This window comes from Talpa europaea (genome assembly GCF_964194135.1).
Source record: "Talpa europaea genome assembly, chromosome: 9".
In the NCBI taxonomy this organism is placed as follows: domain Eukaryota; kingdom Metazoa; phylum Chordata; class Mammalia; order Eulipotyphla; family Talpidae; genus Talpa; species Talpa europaea.
In genome coordinates, this window is record NC_140076.1 from 59,453,942 (window position 1) to 59,478,171 (window position 24,230).

Genomic DNA, 24,230 nt, shown 5'->3' on the forward strand with positions numbered 1-24,230 from the left:
AAACATAAATCCTATATGAGTAAGTCACTTAGTAAAGCCCTAATTGCATAATGTTATTTATTAGAAGCAATAAAGACTTATTTTCTTTCTGTTTTCATTTGAGAAATAATGATTTTGAATTAAAACATTTTGCAGTGTATTGGGAATTTACATTATAGAAATCTAAACACAATGTGAAGAGCAAAAAAACTTTGTATTAAAGTTTCTTCATTTTCCTAAACCTAGGATGGTAAGCGGATGTTTGGCACCTATTTTCGTGTTGGTTTTTATGGAACCAAGTTCGGGGATTTGGATGAACAAGAATTTGTTTACAAGGAACCTGCAATAACCAAACTTGCAGAGATTTCTCACAGATTGGAGGTGAATGCTGTGGTGTTTAATAAAATGTCATCTTTAGTTTGTATTTTCTATGACCAATAGTTTCATTTAATAAACCAGATCCTGCCAAATATACTTGTTTAAAGTTTTTTGATAGGTACAATAATACTCTTTTGTGTCTTTGAAATCTTTTATGGTAACAGGCTCTATTTTTGAGGCTCTATTTTTACACATATTTTAGAAATCCCTATAATATTCAAAATTATTTTGACCTACAAAAAAATATACAGTATTATCCACAATTTGTAAGAAAAGGTATAAGGGGAAATAAGTAACAACTAATGATGGAACAAAGGCTTCAAGAAATCTTTGACTCAAATGCATATCTTTTTGCCTTACCTGATTCCCAGTGAGACATCTTTAGAACTTAAAAGTTTGAAATCACACTTTAAAAACACTTCTGATAATTCTTTTATAGATTCTGATTTTTGCAGTAGATTATTTTCATGTTTATGAGCTAACCAATCTTTCTACTATAGTTAATCTGTCCAACCTTTCTCTGTTCTTGTCAAAGTGTAGTCCATGACCAGAAGCATTGGTATCACCTGGGAGCTTGTTTGAAATGTAGAATCAGGCCATAAACCAGAGGTTCTGAATCAAAACCTTAATTTTAACAAGATCCCTAGACAATTTATATTCACGTAAGAGTTTGAGAATCAGTGCTCTAGGCTTGTTTTATTCTCAGTTGATGTTAACTTCATAAATGTTATATACCTATTGGTGATTTTCACTAGACTCAACTTCCACAAATTGAGTTAAACTGTGACTTTTTGCTATTCAAAGCTAGGTAAGTCTTGGGAAATATTGAGACAGTATTCCCCAAGTTTATTCAATTACAAAAATTATCTTTGGGGAAGAAGGGAGGTAATCTCCTTTGAAGATTCAGATTTAATTTTTCCTTTTGAATAATTCCATAGATTATCTATGTTTCTTTTCATAGGGCTGTCTAGGGTTGCCTTTTCATAATCTAAACCTATATAAAACTTGAGCAGGTTAATACTTTACATTTGAAAATCTGGTATATTACATTAAATAATTCATAAAAATGAATGCTTATTCTTTGACCCATATCTGTAAGAAATCAGGCCAGGCCACATCAAACACAATAACAGATCCTTTGTGTCAAAGATAATAAGTTTCGTCTGCTTTCTGTTCCCATCTTGTTTTTCTTGAGGGCCACTTAATAGACTCCTGTGTTCTTATTGGGTAAAATTGTTGCTACTTCTATTTTGTGTTATTTAAAGTGAGTAGATAGAAGGAATAATTGAATAATTATTAATAATGAATAATAATGAATGGACTGAGAATATGGTAATTTGATAGGGTAAATATATTTTTTTGTGAACCTAAGCTATTATTTTGTTATTATTAATATGGTAATACAAGATTGTACTAACTTTTAATTTTGTTCAAAAGTCTCCCTGAGAGGACTACTCCATTCTGTACTGTTGTTAACGTCATCTAAAAGATTTTCTTTTCTTTCTTTTATTGTAGGGGTTTTATGGAGAAAGATTTGGAGAGGATGTGGTTGAAGTTATCAAGGATTCTAATCCTGTAGACAAATGTAAATTAGACCCTAACAAGGTATGGCTGATTAGACTGTGAAGATGCTTAGGCATATCTTTGGAATGTAATTTTGTTGGAGAAATACCAAATGATGATTTAATAGTGAAAAAACTTTCCTTTCTCAGGCTTATATTCAGATTACGTACGTGGAACCATACTTTGACACATACGAGATGAAGGACAGAATCACATATTTTGACAAAAATTATAATCTTCGCCGTTTCATGTACTGTACACCCTTCACTTTAGATGGTCGTGCCCATGGGGAACTTCATGAGCAATTCAAGCGGAAGACCATTCTAACAACTTCTCATGCCTTTCCTTATATTAAGACAAGAGTCAATGTCACTCACAAAGAAGAGGTAAGACCACAAATGGGGAAACAGAATTAGCGAAAGAAATGTGAGAACAATGTGATGTAGCTTTATGTGCCATCTCTCATGTGGTAGCATACTAGATCTTTATCCACTTCTGAGTTATTAACTCTTGGCTTCTTATCTAATTCCCTAGTTCACCTTCAGCTTATGCATTAAAGGTTTTTTTCCTCCCATTCAGGTATCCAGTTTGGAATTTTGTTGTGAGATCACAGTTCACAGTTGGTCTCTAGTTTTTCCTTATTTTAATTGATAACATGTGAAACTCATGATAGAGTTTTTATCAGCACACTGACCTAATAGATGCTATTTTATCCAGATCATCTTAACACCAATTGAAGTTGCTATTGAAGATATGCAGAAAAAGACACAAGAGTTGGCATTTGCAACACATCAGGATCCAGCAGATCCAAAAATGCTTCAGATGGTACTTCAGGGGTCTGTAGGCACGACAGTGAATCAGGTTAGTGCTTTTTGCTAGTACTATGTGATTTAAGCATTAAATGGAATTCAGAAGGATTGCATTATTTTATTTTGCAAAGAACACAAATGAGTGCCAAATCGAGAGAAGAGATGTATGTTAGAAGTGACTGCAAAAGACATTAAAAGTGTAAATAAAGGTTAAACTGAAAAATGTTTAGTATAATCTCAGTTGTTAAGGTTTTCATGCCTACCTATGTTTTTTCTACTGATATTGCCTTAAGAAGGAATTAATTGACTTAAAATGGACTTTCCTTTAAAAGAATGAGCTCTAAAAAGGAGGGCTTATTTCGGGAGTGACATACCTGCATGTGAATGAATGCCTGCTCTCTTAAATACTCCCTGACATCATTTTCTCCATACCTCCTTCGCAGTTAATTGTGAGGAGTAGATAAGTAATGTGTGATCATTTTGAAAATTTAATAATATATGTACACAAGATATTATTTTGTAACCATACCCATTATCGCCTTACAATTTATTCATTCAGATTCTCTTGCTGATGAATATTCTTAGATAAGGGAAAATTCAGAAAGGCGTCAAGTAAAATTTCATGTAATGTATCATACCTGTTTTTTAGGTTAAAGAATAAAGCCAAAAAATATCCTGCCAAAACTGAAGTAAACACTTAAGACCTTTGCCCCTAAAAAGATCTTTTGGAGGTTTTATCTCCATATGATGTAACTGACTCACAAAAGATCATCTTCTTTAACTTACAGTGTTAGGAATACAATTGGAATACTGAGGGAAGCTGTTTTAGGAAATCAAGTCTTATAATCAGTGGATTGACAACTGATTGTCAGTAAGTAGCCTGACAACTTTTACATCTAAGATAAATTGAAGAACATAAAAAATGCAAGGCAAAGTGCATTAATGAATATAATAGTCTTTGAACTCCTGCTCTTTTTCTTTGAAACATGAACTAATAAGTTAATTTAGTAATCGTGGCAAGAATTTAGATTTGGCATTAGGAAAAACTAAAAAGCATTGCTAAATTCTGTCTCTAAAGAGTTTTAATACAGGCATAGACATGTATATATCAAGCTAAAATATAGCCATCTTGGTGTTAAGAAAAAATCATTTGGGCAGATTTCTGTGATTTTAGAGAAGACAAAAACACTGCTTGTTTTATTTTTCATTTTACAGGGGCCTTTGGAAGTTGCCCAGGTTTTCCTATCTGAAATACCCAGTGACCCAAAACTCTTCAGACATCATAATAAACTGCGACTTTGCTTCAAAGATTTTACTAAAAGGTACTCAAGACTTCTTACATAAACACCTTCCAGTTGATAATGTCCAGTATTACAGTATGAGATAAGGGTCTTTTTTTTTTTTAAGATTTTTTATTTATTTATGCATACAAGAACTGGGGTCTAGGAACTTGTCCATTTCTTCTAGATTGTCTAATATATTGGTGCTTTGATAGTCATAGTAGTCCCAAGTCTTTATATTTCTCTGATATCTGTTGTAACTTTACCTTTCACTTTTTTATTGTATTTATTAGTTTTCTTTTTTTTCTTAGTGTTTCTAACTAAAACACTAAGTTGTCAATTGTTATTTATCTTTTCAAAGAGCCAACTCTTTTGTACTCTCTTTTTATTTCATTTATTTCAACTTTGATTTTTATTTTATTCCTTCTAATTTGTTTCTTTTGTTTTTCTTTTTCTAGTTCCTATAAGTGTAAAGTTAGATTGAGATTTTTGTTTCTTGATGTTGGTCTCCATTTGCTATAAACTTCTTTTACTTCAAGCTGTAAGTTCTGATAACTTGCATCTTCATTTGTCTCCAAGTTAATTTTTTAATTTCTCCTTTGATTTCTTCATTGACCCAATAGTTATTAAGTAACATGTTGTTTAGTCTCTGCATATTTTTTATTTCTCCAGCTTTATCTTTTCTGGTTGGCTTCTAGTGTCACGGTATTGTGATCAGAAAGGATAACGAATTCGTTAAGAGTTGTGTATTCCAACATAGTCTATCTTTGAGACTTGCGTGTGCACTTGAGAAGAATGTGTAGTTTTTTTGAATGGGATTGTGTGTGTGTGTGTGTGTGTGTGTAAAGTTCATTGTAGTCTAATATGTCATTTAAAGCCATATTTCGTGTTAATATTCTCACTTAATGGTCTGGCCAGTTATGTAAATGGGATGCAAAGTTCTCTTGTTATTGTGTTGCTGTCAATTTTTCCCTTTAGGTATCATCATATTTGTTTTATGTAGTTAGTTGCTCTCATTTGAGTGCTTATATATTAATGTCTGTTATCTCTTCTTAGTGAATTGACCACTTTATCTTCATGTAGAAAACAAAGGTGTATACTGTTTGGCTGAGTCTTATTTTATCTGATATGAGTAACTGCTCCTGCTTATCTCCTGTGATTATTGCCTGATATACCTTACCCCTTGTACTTTCTTTCTTTAGAACTAATAGGTGTTTTTTGTAAACAGCATATAATTGGGTCCTGGTTTTGTTTTGTTTTGTTTTGTTTTTTCATTCATCCAGCCAGTCTTTTGATTGGTGAGTTCAGCCCACTTACTTTCAGGGTAACTATTGATATATGAGATCTTCTCTAATGTCATTTTTTCTTTTGTTTTCTGGTTCTTTATTTCTATTTTTCCTTTTTTGCTTGTGTTTCTTTTTGCCTTTTCATTAGAGTGGTATTCCATGGTGATTATCTCAGATTCTTTTTTTCTGCTTTTGTGCCTGTGCTCGGATTTTGTTTTGTGGTTACGAGATTGCATAAAACTTTCCAAATCTAAGTCTTTTTGTGCTAGTATTTGCCTGTCCATCATTTGCCTGTACAGAGTCTTTCCTATTGTCCTTTTCTTTTTGTTGTCTCATATTATTCCATTTGATACTATGTAATTCTCAAATTGAAGTAGCTATAGTTCCTCCAACCTTGAAGAATGAGTTGGAAACTCTTCTCAAGAATAGTTCTTTTCTTCTCCTACTATGGATTATTTTCTTATATACTTTGGAATAATTTCATTATATTAGCATTATCTGTCCTGAGGACTGTTCAGTAGAATTTGCATGTGGGTGTATTTGCCTGAATAATTTGCAATTTCATTGATTCAATGTATTTGATGGTTTTATGATTATTTGTTCTTGTTTGTTTTGGTAAATTATATTAATATAGAAAAGTATAATTTCAGATTTGCATTAAGTGGCACATAATATCCTCTGCGCCTTCATTAACTTCCACTGTATTTGACTTTATATCCCATTTTCAGTCTCTACTAGGGGATATTTCATCTTCTTTCATTTAATCTTACCAAATCTTAGTCTTTTAGTTTCTCCAAAGAAATAACTTGCATTTTTTTATATAGTTTATAAATTGAAGGTTTGTGACAAGATTACAACATGCTAAATGCTCAATGATGATTAGCATTTTTAGCAATGAAGTGTTTTTTAATTAAGGTTTGTATTTTTTTTAGACATAATGCTATTGCATACTCAGTAGACTATAGTACAGTGTTAACATAACTTTTTCTGGGTGATATATTTTGGGGGTGTTTTTTATAGCAGTAACATTAGTTTATACCATATATGATTTAGGGGAACAGGTTAACACCTCTTCAAATGTACATTATCACACCACACCTACCACTATAAAGACCCATATTCCTCCATCTGAGTCCATTGGGTCCTCTCTCCTCTTTGCTCTATACCTCCCACCCACCACCACTCTGGTCACTTCAGCTCTGTTATCAGATTTCTAGGGGTAGTTTTGGTTTTAGTTCTGTCCTTTTGTCTCTTTTTATTCCACACAAGTTAAATCATCTTGCTTGTCTTTCTCTTTCTGGTTTATTTCACTTCACATAATTTTCTCCTGTTCCTTAAATTGTTGTAAATGGCAAGATTTCATTTTTTTTTTAAACAACTGAGTGGTATTCCATTGTGATTATATATGCTACATCTTTTTAATCCACTCATCTGTTGGGCCCTTAGGTTTCTATAACTTGGATATTATAGTGTCTTTTCTGATACGCAGATAAGGCTATCCATTTTTCTCTGAGCAGCATTTAAACTGCATTCCATAGGAAGATATGTATGCATTGTTTAACCCAATTTCTTCATTTATCTAGTTGGGTTCAGATATTTTTTTCTTAAATTATTTAATAAACTAAACAGGATTGTTAGAGGTCTATTCATCTGAGAAAAATGTATTTGAACATGAACCACTGTGTCAGGTACCATTGAGCTACATGAGTATGGTCACATCTTTAAAAGATCGTGTAGCTTAGTGATATGAGGAAAAAAATTCAGATTTAGTATTAAGTACATGTAATTTTCAGTAAAAGCAGAAAGTGAATATTAGAAATTTTAAGCCTAATATAAGAGGCTATTTAATGTTAACTGAAAAATTATGGTAAATAAAAATATTTATATTTTACATGTGTATGTAAGTGTCTATTATATACATAACACTAAGCCATCAAACTACACCAAAAATATCTTTTGATAACACATTTTTCCCTAGGTGTGAGGATGCTTTAAGAAAAAATAAGAGTTTAATTGGGCCAGATCAAAAGGAGTATCAAAGAGAACTGGAGAGAAACTATCATCGCCTTAAAGAGGCCCTACAGCCTCTGATAAACAGAAAGATCCCTCAGTTATACAAAGCAGTATTGCCTGTTACCTGCCACAGGTATGCTTATTTCTATTATTTTTGATATGTTGAGGAAAAAAATGAAATCAGCTTATTTAATAGTGAATTGGTGTAACTTTATTACATGACTTTGGGTATTGTGCCTCCTAAAACCTTACAAGTTGTATAAGCTTTTTCTCATCTACACATGGATTAGCCCATAAGAAAAATAAATTCTTTCTGAAATTTGAGAATAAAGTTGTATTAAGTATTCATTCTAGCCAAAACACCATACATAAAGAAATCTGGCCTTCAAAAGGTTTTACTTTTATTAAAGTTTTATCACGCTTTCTGGTGTTTTTAAGGGAGAATTCACTAGAATATTTCAGGAGCCAGTATTCCTTTTCTTCAGCCCTGACAGTAAATAATGTACTGCATGTTCTTCTAGATTTGTATTAAAACAGGTAATCCCTGTTGAATACCAAGGACTCAGTATTTTTCTCCATTTCAAATTAAGTAGGCTATTTAACCTAATTTTTGGATTTCTTCTCTGTAAAATTAACTTTGAAAAAATTGTTATAGAAATTTAATGAGATGTAGTTTTGAGAACAGTGCTTCACATTTTACTTCTATAGCTCCTGAATTCTGGACAGGACATGACAATCGCTAAAAGCAAAGTGCCTTTTTTCACTTGAAACCCAAATGTATATACAATGATCGAATTGTCACACCAATTTTTACCATTTTCTCTGAATTAATAACAGAACTATTAAATTGTACTTACCTGATGAGTATTTTGAAGGCCTTTGAAGTTGCTTATATGAAAACAGGATATAAATCCATTGTATAATATGGTACAAAGAAAGTTCAGGTGATTATTTGATTACCTTGCAATTAATTCCTGTTTTTCAATGATCTAAATTTTTTGTATTTCTCGACCTTTGAAAAAAACATTCTCATATTCATTCAAAATGGGTCTACTTAGTACTTGCTGTATGTCACATACCCTACAGAGAATATATAGATCTTTTGAATCTGTTCCGCAACCTGCAAAAACAGAGGGAGACTAGATGGCCTGTATTTGAACCTTTCTCTGCCAAAATGTATTTTGCTTCCTTCATCCTAGAGTGATAATGAGAAACCCTAGATGAGAAACAACACTTCCACCCTCACCAGTATTATTCTCACTAGTCAGAGATCCGGGTAAGAGTGATGGTCTGAGGTAGTCACATAGCTTACTAATGGTAGTCTTACTTCCTTCAAATCTCTTCTTTCATTGGAAAGATTATTCTTCCTATGTGTGAGGGAAAATTTCCTTTACACCATTATCCTGAGTTTTACCTTCCTCTATGATCTACATTATGATCAAGTTTTAGTTCTTATTTGCAGGCACTTTTTCAGAATTTAGGAAAACCCTTTTCTACATAAACAGTGTCTACTTTCAAGATTATTATCCATGCAAGCAAAAAAAACAAGTTATGAGATTATAAACTGAAAATGATCTCTTTGCACCTGACCACCTTTCTTTTCCTGGCGACTCTAAACTTAGGGCTGCTTACCCTTAACGGCTAGGGTGGGGAAGAGAAAGAAACCAGTTTCAGGATTAAGGAAAATACATTAAGAGGTATTGAAGAATATCATCCTCTTTACTCTTCTTCAGAACTCAGAAAATAAAACTTCTTTAGAATTAGAATTTTTTATTTTGCTGATTTATAAAGTCTGAAACATTATTTTGCAGTAGATATTTTAAGATACTAGGATAATGGTTCTCAATGTGTGATCTGGGACACAAATGAGGTAGTTCCTAAGACATGTTCAGAAGGTTCCTGAACCAAAACTAATTACATATTAGTAAGAGATATTGTCTTTCACATTCATCTTCTCTTGAGTCAAGGTTTTCAGAGACTACATACTATGTGATATTGTAAAAAATTGAATGCAGAAGTAGATATAAGAATCTTGGCCTTATATTAAACCATACTTAATATATATAAGGGTGCCGCACTTCTAAAATACCTTACACAATATTTCTAAGTAAACAGTGCTATTTATAGTGACATTTTAAACGTTATTTTGTAAAACAATTTAAAATTTTTCTTGTTTTATTTCTAATTTGGTAAATATCAGTATGTAACCCATATAAATAAGAATTTACTGGGATTCTCAATTTTTAATAGTATACAAAGGAAGTTTGAAAACCACTGGTTTAGAATTTTATATTTTAAGTAAGAGACCCTGCTTTTTGCCTTTTAGTAACCTCAAATAAGTCTTTTCCTGAATTCTTCCCTATTGCCTATCCCACAGTTCCTTGGTTTATCAGTATCAAATGTACCTAGTAGCCGAATGAATATATGATCAGTGGTCTTAGCAAAGTGGTTACTGTAATATACTTACACATTTTTTATTGCAGTAATATTGCATTATACCATTATGTAAGCTTAAGATACATCACTGAAAAATCAACATGTGTATACAATATTAAGTTCACCACTAAAAGTCTAATTCTATCCTTTACCACACAGTGGTCCTCTTACCCAATATGTAATACTTAACCCACACTGTAATATTCTCTTAGTCTATAGAGGTCTATAAACCAGAAATATATAAAGCAGAACATGTAGGATGAACAGTTTACTTGAAAGTTAGTAAGAAAAATCAGGCAGAAACGATAATAAACATTTTAAAAGAATATGTAAAAAATATTTACTTATATCCTTTCATTTTCTCCCCAGAGATTCCTTCAGCCGAATGAGCCTGCGCAAAATGGATCTCTAAAATAAACACACTTGTTTTAATCATTTGGAAAGAGCCATGTATTCAACACTGAGTGTGAAGTTAAGACCTGTTGAAAAATAAGACTTGGGACTTAATTCTGGAAATTATAGCACTAATGTACCTGTTGAAGTATACAGTAGCCAAAACAATATCAATGTAGATTGTTACAAGTTTGAGAATCATGGCTATGGTTTTAATGTTCTGGCAGGCTTTAAAAAAAAAAAAAAAATTTAATGATTCCAAGGTACATGATACACTATCCATTATTTATACCATAGCTAATGTTAAATTTATTTACTTTGTATTTTTTAATTTATATTACCATTTATAGAATCATTTTGCAACCATTTTAAATGTAGTAATGCTTATTTTAAAGGTACTATTAAATATGTGAACGTTTACACTAATTTCACTGAGTGGGACTTACAAATTTGTAACAGCCTTGAGAGTAAGTTAGTTGATTCAAGAACTATTCCAAACCTAGCAAAATAAAATGAAAGTAAAAATTGAGTCATCTTTTGGGCTTAAGAGGCCCAAATTAAGTTTAGTAGGTATAGATACTGAATTTGTGAAAACTTAAAACTGGTTTCTCTTTCCATATAGACACCCCAAAAGGAATGTAATGGAGAATAAATTACAGAAATAACTTTACCTGATAAATCTTGTCTATGATGATTAAATGCTGGGATAACTAATACCCAGAGACAGTTTTAATCTGACTGAAATGATTGCTATTTCAAATTAAACATGCTGGTCTTCAGTTTTTTAGAGGTGACATTGATTTAATTTACCAATTGACTAGAAGCTTTCTGACACATAGATTTTGTAAAATTCATGTAAAATGAGATTTTAGTTGAAATAGGTTATTTAAAATTAGAATGGTGACATGCAAGACTAGTGCAAAAAGTTTCTTTGAAAACATTTCACTTAATTGACAAATTTTTCCAAGTGCTTAATTCTGGAAACTTTTTTATGATTAGTTTATAGAAAACCATCATGTATAATCTGTCCCTTTGGTCTACTGACCAGCTAGTTACAAGTCACTTACAAACTGATCAAATTTAATACACTACCTTCATTCTGTAATTGATTTTTGAATATCTTAAAAATGTATTCTCCTTAAAGCATAGTATAGTTCATAGTGCTCCCCTGCCTACTCAGGACCTGCCTTTATAATAGGCATTAATCTCTCAGATTCTTACCATTTACATCAATTCAAACACTGAATCATAAGGTTTTTCAGATGAATTTGACTAAAAGTATTTGACTAAAAGGGGCTGAAGAGCCAGAAAATAACAACTTCAAAAACATTACACGGAAGAGGATCCAGAGGAACAGTATCAAAAGGCGTCAAGAATGGTAACTTTTTTTTTTTTTTTAACTAACATATATACTACCCTTCCTCTTTTGGGTGAGGGTAGGGGAAATAGACATAGGGAATAGAAAGTTAAGTATGCCTCCCTAGATCATCTCTCAAGTTATGGTTGGATTTTTTTTTACACAAATCTCAGTGACAATATCAACAACTGTTAAAAAATCTATAGAATTATGATGTAGTATCTATCATTTTGACTTAAATCAGAAGAGGTTTCTTCCTCTTCTCCCTAATTATACATTGATATACTTTCTAACTTCTCACATACTTAAGTTTCCTTAAAACAAAATTTCTCATATCGGAAGTGATTCTTGCCTATACTAAGTTGCGCCCAGGCTTTATCTTATAACTACCCCATCAGAGGCTTATGAGTAGTGTCCTGGGCTGTTTCTTTTTAAAAGTCCTATTAGTGATTCCTTATAGCTAATGTTCAGGGCTATTTCTTTTTAAGTGTTCCACTAGTGCTGAATGTGGAAAGAGGTGAGAGCCATGCCTTTTTAAGTATCACACCATGTAATGTAACTAATTTATTAGTTGACAAGTACTCTTGTTGAAATGTGGTGTTATTCCAGTAGCATTTATTATTTAGAATCATTTTAAATATTCCTAATACCAGGAATGTCCTTTAACAAGTATAAATGATCATTTATCGATTTTGTATACTACTTTAAGTTTAAATTGAAAAATTAATCAACTTAGGAAGTAGTTTTTACTGTAAATTTCTTTTAAGTATGACAACTTGGATGGACTAAGCAGTTTCTCCTATTTGAAAATTTCATCACCTCTACTGTCAGATTAAAGGTAATCATGCACGTTTACTCTCTCCTATATGTGTGGTATGTATCTTATATATAATACACTATATATATATTATACATACATACACACACATATTGTTTTAAGAGAATCCAGCTATATTTGTGATCAAATATTCAAGTAAAAAAATTCAAACATTTGTGTCCATAGTTGTTAAGCAGTTTAAATTTTATTAACCTCCCAGTTTTTTAAAAAAAAAAAAAGTTAAATTTAAGGTCACACCTCTAAGTCTGATGTACTATGTACAAGTCGTGCACAGTATGACTATGAAGAGATACAAATTAGTCCATGCCCAAAAAGATTTACTAGAGTACAGAATCATTTTCATAAATACATATAAAATTCTTAGGAAGATAGAAGGGGACTGTCTAGGTTTTCTGAGACACTTTTTAAAGTGATTCAAGGCACAAAATGTACACCATTGTGAATACACACGTATTTCAGACTTTGTGCCTCTAATACAGCCCATTAAAGATTTGGCTTTATGACTTATAAAAACTAAATATACTTAAATGAGATTCTGCTTCTTAGCTGAAAAACAACAGGACCTATAAACATCATATAGATAATTACTCCAAAATATGGAGATACAAATACAAGCACTTTATTTTAAAAAGCAAACACAAAAGTAGGTGTAAATTCAAAAGTGTTTAAATGCTTCCATTTTTGGATAATTCGATAAAGAACCTATACAAGTTTGTTTCCAGAAGCTAATGCATCACTAGTCTCCACTAAGGAAAATGAATTCTAAAAATTAACATGGTTTTCAGTATTTCAAATTTTACTATTTATATAAAAATCTAGTGAGACCAATAATATCAAATAGCTTCAAAGATAAGCTAAAGACATTGATGTAACCAACTTTACCAATGTTTGTCCTCGTCTGTTTAATATATACACAAGGAAAATATACTCACTCTATAATTTCTTATAAAATAGCAAGTAAGGAGTAGATGTAGGAGATGTAGAAGGGGAAAGAGAATTCAAAAAGTCCTTCTCTTCAGTAACTTTCACTTCAGAATCATCAAAAAGCAACCACTTCCCCTCATACTCCTTTAAGCTTTGTACTGCATATGAAATTTTGTTCTCTAATCCACTAATGTTAATGCCTGTTTGGTCACTGGATTCCTTGTTTCTATCAGATTCATGGGTCCCATTAGTACTGTTAGTCTCAGAATTTCTATTTTCAGTAAATGCCGTACTGGCAAATTTATCAGGATTAGACGTTTTGTTGTACAGCTCATAATCTGCTTTGCTCTTTTGTCCTCCAAGAAGTCCAACAGCTTCTACATTTTTTTTGTTCAAAACTTTACTTGGCTGCGTATTTCCACTGACTCTAATCGACACTTCTTCACCATCATAATTTTCTACCACACCCCTTGCTTCCTCCTCATTCAATGGTTCTGGCTTACCTATTTCACACATTTGGTCAACCACAAAATTTCCTTTATCTAGTTCTAAACTGTTAAGGTCAGTCACTTTAACAGAAGCCGTGTAATGTCCACTACTAATTGTAATGCCACTATGCATCACAACCGCAAATAATCCATAGCTGTCGTTGGTTGGCTTTGTGCTCCATTCTTCTAGTGACAACTTAAGAGGTGTCAGCAGAGGAGTGTTGATCTTTGAAAGTCCACCACCATAACAATCAAACCTTCAAAGAAGAAAAAAAGGTTTTCTGCAATTCTATTTTATACATTCAATTTTACATATATATTTATATATTTAATATGAAACCAAGTAAAGTCTGAATGAAGCCTTGATTAATGCTTATATGAACTTACAAAGAATTAAGAAGATCCCAATTTTGTTCATTTACAATGTTTAAACAAAAAAATTAAATTACTAATCATATTGTGGGGATGTACTGCATTTCCCCCCTTTCCTAATTTTGTGCAAGAAAATTAATGCATTTAAAAAAAAAATTAACTCCAAACCAAAATCCACTGTATTTTTTAGCAAATCATTTTAAGTCTACCTTTACCAAGATTTGGGGACAAAACAAAATAATGCATTATCATAGCAAAGGAAAGTCCTGTGGGGGAAAAAAAAAAAAAAGACTATGGGAAAGCCCTGATGGGAATTTCAAACAAAACACTAGTGAAGGATCAAAGATCTATAATGACATTATGTATGTGTCAGAAAAAGTCAAACTATCTAAAATGTAACTGGCATTTTGTACTCATTTTTTGAAAATAGTTTTTAGCTAATTTCTCCCCTCAAAAAGCTTTGACATATATCAAAAATGTTTCCTGCTTTAATGAATTCTCCTAAGATTGTATCAAATAAGCAATGAAAATGAAAAAGTGTGAAATCACAGAACATGTATTCATACCAAAAAAATTAAACCGATGCATTTAGAGAAAATTATTAATACGACAATTTTTCTAAGCTAACCTTTACAAATTATTTTTAGTAGTTTATATAATACTAATAGTATTCTTAACAGAACTTCTCTTAGGTAACAGTTCACTTTCTTCATAGAGCTTGTATTTATTATACTCACTCCAAGCCACTAGCAGCAAAGCACTTCAAATGAATAGTTATAACTTCAGGCATTTTGTCAAACAAAAGACTTCGTTCAGCTTCAGTATAATGATGGCAATTTTCACAGAAATATTTATCTTCTCCTACAATTCTCTCCACTGAAGCAAATTGTGATATTGCCCATCTCAGGGTCTTCATTTCTGTTTTGGGCTCTGGAGAAACTACATAAGGAGAATTTCCTTTCACTTACAAATGAAAAATCTCAGACATTTAAAATTAAACTGCAACATTCCATGTTCAAAATTAGCAGGTAATTTCAACTGAGTAACTTTGCAAGTAGGTGTTTTTAAATTTCAGAAACTTGTAAGTTCGTCTTCAACAGTGCACATATCTTCAAATATATGGTCAGACAAAAAACAGGTGATGGACAACAGAAACAAGAAAAACTAGTCTTACTCAGTGTAGAACTATATATTCTAGTCAATTTTTAAATATCTCAACAGGTAAACCAGTCATAAATCATTTCCCATGACAATCCATACTTCTTGTGGTTTATACTACACAAAACAGCTTCTTAAATATTATTTTAACAAAAATAACCTAACATATTCAGGTCTCCAAAAGTTAACTTATTAAAGAATTATTTCCCCATTCTATAATCAAACATTTCATAATCAAAATAAAGATGCCACAATTTCCCCAAAGCTGCCATTAACACATAACTTGTAAGCAGGAGCATTATGCCAAATACAGTAAAAGATTCTCCATACAAGCTATTATTAAACTTTTGATGAAGAAACTAAATACATGGTCCATATAAGGGTACAATTTTGCTTACTTTCAGAACTCTCCTCCACTTTGGAAAGCTCATCTTCTTGTACTGGTACACTGATGTCTTGAAAATCTTCTCTTCTTTCTGTTAAACTTTCACATTCTAAGCAACGAGTCCTTAACACCAACTGACCTTGAAATAATTTCTCTACTAGTTCAAAACCAATTTGCTCTCCACCTAAAATAAAAATAAGAAAGTCTGTATAGTTTTTTTGCATAGCCCAAACAACCAATATTTCATTTAATGTACATCATGAAAAGCAGGCTTTCATGTTTCAGCTTGCTTATTAGCAGTAAAATACCTCGCCCATATAATATAAATTCCATCTAAAGATAGCTCTGAATATGAATTATTTTTGTTTCTATAAAGAGTCAAAATAGTGTCTTAACTCCATTCCCAAAGACATTCCCTATAGAACAACTCCCGAATAAGGATACTTTTGGCAAAACCATTAAACTACATCAATACTACAGTTTCCTTTGTGTGAAACCAGTAGTTAGTTCTCTACTTTAAAATTGCATTTTTACTAAATGCAATTTTTTTGAGTTTATATCAAATACTATGTAGGTTAGGGTAAAATATTCTCTTCATTAATATGTACTGATCTTCCCTTGTATAAACCACCAAATAACATTACTTTAAGATTAGTGAGATATGTATACAAATAAAATACAGTCTAAGCACAGTATTATAACACCACAGTCCACATTCAGTTTAGCCAGATTTATACTGTAAATGTATCTAAGACAAAATTCCAGTTTTGCGAATGTTAAATCTACCTATCAAATGTCAGAGAATAAATTATACTGACCTTTGTTTATAGGTTTAACTTCATTAACATTAATGGGCTTATTAACATTATTCCCCAGAGATTCAAGTCCACAACCATTAGTTGTGTTATCATTTTCACTGTTATCATTTTCATATTTCCCCAAGTCCTCCTCGTCAAGATCATATGCATTTTCTTTAGATTGTCCTTTGGATCCTTGGTTTGTTGTTACTTTCCCCAGACTACAGAATTTAGAAAGAATGCTAGGTTGCTTAGTTGCAGACTTTAACCAGTTGATTTTAACTCTTGATTTCTTTTGTGAAGATCTTGTGCACTCATTTTCAGAAATGTACTTGGGGGTTATTTTAGGAGCAATCTCTAACATATCACCTGTAGCTTTTCTTTTTGATCTGGTTTGCCTCTGGTTCTCTTCCAGTGACTGGAATTCCTTGGATACTTTAACTTTCTTCTTTGTGTTACTAAATTCAGTGTCACTTTTTCTTTTCCCATTTCCTTTTGGGAGTTTTTTAGAGTCTTCACAATGTCTCATACTGTCCATCTCTACGCCATTAATACCATCTATTTCCTCTTTCTGATGAGGTCTTTCTTCTACCTTGGTAGATAATTCTGTCACAGTTTTTACTTCTTCTTTTTTTAGGAGTTGGCATGTTTCTTGAATGTTTCCCAAAATACACTGTAATACTTCCTGTGCATCATGCTGTAGATATCCTTCATACATAGGGTTGAGTTCCCTATAAATAAAAATTTCCATTTCATCGATTCTAGTTTTGAAGATAAAATATTAAAAAAAGAAAGCCTTTCTATATAGAAATTAATTCATTTATAGGGATATCATATAAATATTTTCAATCTCTAAAAACATTTACTCATCTACTAATGTGAACTTACCTAAACTTGTAGCTAAAAATGAAACAAATTTTACCTCATTTTCATTATCACAATACTTTGATCCTCTTCTAAATATACTGTTCATAATAGCTAATAGTGTTTAACATGTACTAGGTTTTGCTCAAAATGCTTTTAATTTAAATGTATACTATAATTCTCACAATAACTATGAAGTAGATACTATTATCACCACTATTTATAAGCAGGCTAAGAGGCAAAGCCAACATTCAAAAACCTGCTCATGACCACCATGCTATACTGCCCCTTAATAAATATAGAGCGATGTATTTATTACACCTAAGTTTCTAAAGAGTAAATATTTTTTTAAAGACAATTATTTTGATAAAGCTATTTTAAATAGATAGTTTCAATTTTAAGACAGCACTCCAAAGAAATCTAATCCAGTTGAACCTAATAGTTCGCCTAAGCATATACAACAAAAATAAACAATTTGAGTTTATAGTTCTTATACATAATGTATACAGACCTACAAATTCTTAAACTAAAATCCTTAGTACCAAATGTGTTTGGGGGAACTCAGAAATTTTCGATCTCAAAAAAGAATAGTACGTAAGTAAGACATATCACCAACATAATAGGGAGCAGTATCCTATAACTAAACATACTATAATTTTTACAGAAAAATCTATCAATATTCTTATTATAAATATGAATAAAGACTAAATTTCATGCAAATTAAGTTCTTATGAGTTTCAAACTTATGAAAATATGTCCAACTTTTGGTGCCTGCAGGATATTAAGGACAGTAGTAGACCTGTAATTTTTATATTCCTGTCCTTTATTCCCCCCATTTGTTCGTGTTATCACTGTCCTCCAAAGAAGCAGCTAAACTGAAATTCTAAAATTAAATTACAGGCTATACCTGAGTGTGTTAAGCAGTCGTCTTGGCTGAGTAGCAAGTTCATCAGTATATTTCTCTGGATTTAAAAGAAAACTAGCCTGAAGCTGTTCAACTGAAATGATCAAGGACTGTAAACTGCAAATTAGCTCATAATTTGCCAAAGAATCTTCTTTGCAATTTCCCTGTCAAGAAAGAAACACACAACCACTATTTTTATATATGTACATATTAAAGTACCTTTCCCCTTCCCTGTCTGTGTCTTACTGGACAATACAAGCGTTTCTAAATTTCATTACAACATAACTTTTATGACGGTATATAAACTTAAAAAAATTTGTGATTTTTTGGGGGTCACTTTCTATTACGTAGATGATGTTTTTCTCATCACGTAAATCAAATGTTTCTTTAAATTTTTAAAGAGTCAGTTTGAAAACAACAGGTGGTACAAGTATGACAAACTGTGATGTAGTATACAAATAATGTTTATTGATAAACAATAAATTAAAGGACTGGAGAAGACACTGTAAAAGGGGTTCTACTTAGCTACTCTGCAGTAATTAAATTCATTTTTCAATTTGAGATAGAGATAATTGTATTGTATCTCCCAAATCCTCTAGGTATGACTTTATCGTTTCTAAGTGAGTTTCCATTAACTTTTTTTTTAATTATATTCTGTTCATTTCATACCTTATCTTTTTGACTGGCTTCGTCTTTTAAGGCTTCTTTCTTTCTTGAAATAATATTAAATAAGTGCTTCACTCCAGATTTAAAACCAGGACAAAAATATAATACCTACAAAAAGTAAGATTTTATTTACTATACAATGATATACCTAAACTCTTTAGAATATAATACTTTTTTGTAGGACACCTTTAAATATGCCTTACTTAAAATTCTAAAATGTGTGCCAAAAACTGTTCTCTACTTCATTATGTTAGCCTGCTGTCTTCCCTTGCTGGTGACAAAGCAAAGCTTGGGCAAATAAATACCGCTAAGACTCAGGATTGTACAAATAAAACATTTAAAAAAATGTTATCATAGTAGGAATCTGGCAAAAAAAAACACAAAACACTAAAGATGTAGCACCTTGCACTTAAATATGGTCTACTCAATTTGCTATCCTGTACTTATCATTTTTTTATTAGCCCTAAAGGAAGTTTGTAACATGTAACTTGAGTCAAGATAATTTAGCACATTCAGGTTTATTTATAATCAAAGGCAAAGACAGTGTGGACAACTAAAACCCTCCAATAATCTCACAAACATTAATGTCACCTCATTCTTTGCCTACCAAAGTTTTACAGCAAAATTGTCAATTTACCTGAAGTATACTATTAAGATAGCAAGTATTGCCAAGATTGTTCAGTCCCACAAATGGTAACAAATTTTCTCTCTTCTCACAGTTCATAGGTGAAGACTGTGCTGCAGGAACAACTTGATCACTATTAAGTATTGAGGAAAGAAAAGTATAATGAATTAGTATCTTATAACAAAATAGAAATATTACTTCCCTAGATGCTCTTCTCTAAAGCTGTATGAACTCTGATTTTGATCTGGATTTTATTCAGATTATTTTAAGATACCTGTACTGACTCAAAAACTGCTTACATACACAGAGTAAGTTTATTGTAACTTTATAAATATTATGATACCCAGTAAGTCTCAAAACAATTCCTTCTAGAGGCTGTTAATCATATTTTATAAAGCAGAAAATCAGGAACTAGTAAGCCAATGTGGCATCAAGTAATCTAACTGAATAGAAACCTGGGAATACCTATTATATTTGGGAGAGGCAATACTATCTAAGAAGTCAGAGTCTGTTAACAAAAGATTAAGAATATATGAAGAGAATCATACAACTGTGTCTTCACTTAAAAAAGAATTGTTCAGGGCCTCCCCGGTGGCACAGCGGTTGAGCGCTGGGCTGCAAAGCTACCCCCAAAAAAGAATTGTTCAAGTTTGTAGTTCTCTTATTATACTTTAACAAATGGTAGGTCCTCAACTCATATAAATTTATTTTTATGGCTGCCAGCTATATTACGCTAGCACTCAGTGTTTGTAAGAATGAATGCTAATAAGCAAAAGGTTCACACACAATCTCTTAAACTGATTATTAGTATTAGGAAATTAACACAGGAACAAAGTCATACAACATAGTGCTTATTTGTTGTCCAGAGAGTGTGGATTCCAAATGGAGCAACTACTAGTGAAACAAAGTATTCCATTTTATTCTGATTTCTCTTTGGTTACTAAATGATTTATCTACATTAAAAGCTCTTATTTTTAAGTTCAAATACAATTTGCAATTGTATATCCCTGACAAGCTTGACAATTCATATTACTATGACTACAAAGTTTAAATATTTCAAGTAACTTTCAAATCTTTTGACACACACCCCCACACACACCAAAATCACCTATTTCTTTATACTTCCACACAAGCTGCTGCCCTACAAATAAAGTTTAAACTGAAAAATCATTTCAGCTACTGAATATTTCTCCAAGTTAGTCAAATTAGCAAAGCAAAATATAATGAGTCAACATTATGAACGTGAGCCGTGTGCGGAGCCACAAATTTTGTGCTGTACTTACTATACAATGCGAGACTTGTCTTACTAATTTCTTCCCCCTCTATGGACAAAGCAGGTCAAAGGTATGGAGATATGTCAACCCAAGTTAACTGCTTCGTCACTGATGCAGAATTTTAAAAGTACACAAATCCATTCAAGATACATACATTTCAGATCCACTATATTCAGAAGCTTTTTCTTCGTTTTCTTGAGAATCTGTGAAATCCAAGGCTCTCTTAGTTTCCTTTTTCTGAAAAAACTTCAAGGAAAGTCTGTTTTTCTTTGATGGACTACCTCTTGAAAGCCCATTACTTTCACTAGGTATGACACCAGGCATTTTCTCTTCAAATCCCAATGAGTTGACAAGAATTAATTTATATAGGGACGTTTTAATCAACAATCATATCTGTTAATCACAGAGAAAAGGCTTTTTTTAGTTTTCAGTTATCAGCTGTAGACAACAAAATCATCAATTCTGGAAGGAATGTACTAGTACAAAGGAACAGCACTAATCAGAACTTCCAATTTGAAAATATAATGCCTAGCAGTAATAAGCACACAATGTTTTTTGTTTAAATGAAGGAGCTTGCCAACTGTCCTTCCTTAACTTTCTTGAACAACGAAAAATTATCAGATACTGAACTCAGCTATTAGACTGAGGATTCCATCACAAAGCATCCCATTATAATATACCTATGGGAAAGTAGTAAAAAATATTTTATAATTTTTTGAACCCATTCAGAAAATATTGACTGAGAAAACATCTCTAATTCTAAGTAGGAAGTGGACACAAATGAGAAATCAAAGGAGTTCTTAATACATGAAACGTATTTAAGACATTTATTTGAAGTATAATTTACATTTAAGACAAAGCACAGATTTCTAATGTACCTAAAAATTTGGGTGATTAGCAAATCATATGCAAAAAGTGGTATTAAAAAAAGCTGATACCAAGAAACCATAATATACTGAATTCCCAGACATTTTTAGAAGTGCAAAATTTTTGAAAATACTGCTTAAAATGATTTTGGCTTGTCTTTGGAACCTTCATCCCTGTTAAAACTTATGGATGAAAAAAGTTATTTTATACAGTTATTTTATACAGCAGTGCTACTTTTCATTATATCTGGGGAAAAATTACCAGAACATTACTCAGAGTCCTCACCAGTGTCTTTCAAATATAAATACACAACGATCAATGAACTAACAAAATTCACTCAAATTCCATCCTTACTAAGCATTTCACTCACTTTCTCTGATCTAGGAATTCACAACAGTGAATTCAGCAATGAAAACACGTTTTTGAAACTCAACTCAGGAATAAACTGGAAAATTAAACAATTTACCCATTCCCTCTTCAACGCAACTTACTCTCCCGGTCACTTAAGCCTACTGATGAAATGTTACCATGAATGATAAACGAGCCTGCGTCAAATTTTCAGATGGCCAAACATTACACTCCTAACAGGTTTGGGGGGAGGTGGGGGGAGTCAATTCTAACAAATGGTGGAAAGTGGCTTCTCTAAGAGTAACCGGACTTTGGCAAATAAAAACGATCAAGCAGCTGAAATAACGGGTTATCAATTCTAATCAATTAACCTTCCTGGCTCCCGCTAAGGAATGAGTAAACATTTACTATTCTCAGATGCCATCTCTTAAGCTACCCCATTTCTTGCTCCTGGCTTTCCTTAGAGCCGGAGGGGTTGTGTATACATTAAAAACACTTTTCTCACTAAGTCTGAAGTTTCGCAGAAAACACAAGGACTCGCACATGAAGTGTTCCCGAGCAAGTGACAGTGTGAACACTCAGCCCCGCCGGCTTGAAGCGCTTCCCTTCACAAGATGACAAATCCAATTTCAATTCCCACAAAGGTTTAAGACACGTGGGGCGTTCTAAACACTTCAGGAAAAATTAAAAGTTAAAGTGCGCGGCAAACCTGAACAATTACGGACCCCGGACCACGAGAGTGAAAACATGTTCCTCCCCACCCCGCACCTCTCTAGGAACGGAAAAGAAGCTGCAAAGATGACGAGACCGCGCGCGCCGGAGCCCGTGAGACCCAGCCCGGGGCGCGGCGGGCGGCTGCCCGGCGGCGTCCTCGGCCCGCACCAACGCTCCGGGCCCGCGGGGTGGCCAATTTCCAGCCCGCCCGCACCTGCCCCGGCGGCTCCCCAGCGGCGGCCGGAGGGAGCGCCCCGCCCGCGCACGGAGGGCGCCGCCGGCAGCCCCGCCGGGGCGCAGCAGCAAAATGGTCCTGGGGTCCTCCCCGCGGCGCCGACGCCCGGGTTCCAGAGCCGCCCCCGCCGGGCGCCGGCCGAACTTGCCTCGGCGCCCAGGCAGCGGCCCCTCCTCCCGGGCCCTCCTTACCTGGTCATGGCCCACAGCGAGTCCGCGGCGCGGACGCCGGCGAGTCCCGGCGGGACGAGCGTGGGCGCGACAGGTGAGTCCCCGTCCCGAGCCCCCGGGGGCCCCGACCCGAGGAGACGCCGGCCGGAGAGCCCTCCCCACGGGGGAGTGACCATTCGCTCTCGAGAGCGGGAATCCGGGCCGCCGCTCGGTCCTGCCTTGCGCCGGCGAGAACTACATCCCCGGAGCGGCGGCCGCCCGCGCCCGCCCCGGGATGGCGAGAAGCGCCAGGAGTATCCCGCTTGCTCGGCGCCGGAGCGCTAGGGTCTCTCCCACTCCACCACCGAGGGGAACTTGGCGCGTTTTCCTCAGTCTCAGGACCCCCGTGTTTTAGCCTCCGCCCGCGCCAGCGCTGCGATTGGAAGTGGCGTCCTTCGAAAATGCCGGTTCTAGTCGCCACGCCGCAGAGACGCGAAAGCCGAGAGCCGCCTCGTGACGGCCACTCGCCCGCCGGACACGCACCGGCTCCGGAGCCAGCTGGAACGGTAGTTTCCCCAAGCGCCTAACGGGCTCCGCAGTTTCAAACAGCGCAGGCACCGCCGGGGACAGCTCGCGCGGGTCCTCGCTGAGGGCGCGCGCTAGGTGCTAGAGGCCTGGCTGGCGGGCTCGAGCCTCACACCCTTTTTTTTTTTTTTTTTTTTTTTTTAACCATTCGTGCGCGCGAGTTCAGGGAAAAGCGTACGGGTCGGGAAACGGGACAGGGAGGAGAGGGGACGGCGCCTTCCTCCACAGGGAGCCGCCAGGGGCTCAAATCCACCAATCCGTGACGAACTATCCCCGATATCTTGCCCCCCACCGCTACCCGGGAAGAGCCAATCAGAAGTAGCTAGACAAAAGTCCATTGGGTGGGCGGGGAAATGAAGTCCAGCCAATACCAAAAAGAAGAAAGGAGCGTTCTGACCAATCATGGGTGTGCACACAAGGGTTCTTTGAAGCGCTTGTGCTCCTTCCGCGCTTATTGGCGGTCGAGTGCGCGCTTTCGCCGCCGACTGTTAAATCTTGCTCTGCGTTTTGTTAATCCTCGACGGAGGGACAACACCCACAGAG

The 24,230-nt window shown here is 34.3% G+C and overlaps 2 protein-coding genes across 8 annotated transcripts in view; one reads left to right on the top strand and one right to left on the bottom strand.

The window, feature by feature from the left end:
• The window catches only part of DOCK7 (dedicator of cytokinesis 7), a gene marked incomplete at both ends in the record, with an annotated part of 152,880 nt that extends 142,724 nt beyond the window's left edge, over window positions 1–10,156 (top strand). For 5 of the 7 annotated variants that reach the window (XM_084242692.1, XM_084242693.1, XM_084242696.1 and 2 more), the window contains 7 exons: window positions 235–360; window positions 1,873–1,962; window positions 2,070–2,306; window positions 2,638–2,781; window positions 3,945–4,051; window positions 7,274–7,441; window positions 10,114–10,156. In XM_084242692.1, coding sequence (XP_084098818.1) covers window positions 235–360; window positions 1,873–1,962; window positions 2,070–2,306; window positions 2,638–2,781; window positions 3,945–4,051; window positions 7,274–7,441; window positions 10,114–10,156 — 915 coding nt within the window. Of the gene's footprint in view, window positions 1–225; window positions 361–1,872; window positions 1,963–2,069; window positions 2,307–2,637; window positions 2,782–3,944; window positions 4,052–7,273; window positions 7,442–10,113 lie in introns of all 7 variants that reach the window. The other 2 variants (XM_084242694.1, XM_084242698.1) reach the window with 1 other exon arrangement.
• A 3,109-nt stretch (window positions 10,157–13,265) lies between these two features.
• USP1 (ubiquitin specific peptidase 1) lies at window positions 13,266–21,113 on the bottom strand (the record flags this gene model as incomplete). The annotated part of the gene is made up of 8 exons (XM_084242213.1): window positions 13,266–14,001; window positions 14,854–15,055; window positions 15,673–15,843; window positions 16,478–17,187; window positions 18,228–18,388; window positions 18,894–18,998; window positions 19,528–19,648; window positions 20,944–21,113. The coding sequence occupies 8 exons, from the start codon at window positions 21,111–21,113 to the stop codon at window positions 13,266–13,268; spliced, it is 2,376 nt and encodes a 791-aa protein (XP_084098339.1).
• Window positions 21,114–24,230: the final 3,117 nt, after the last annotated feature.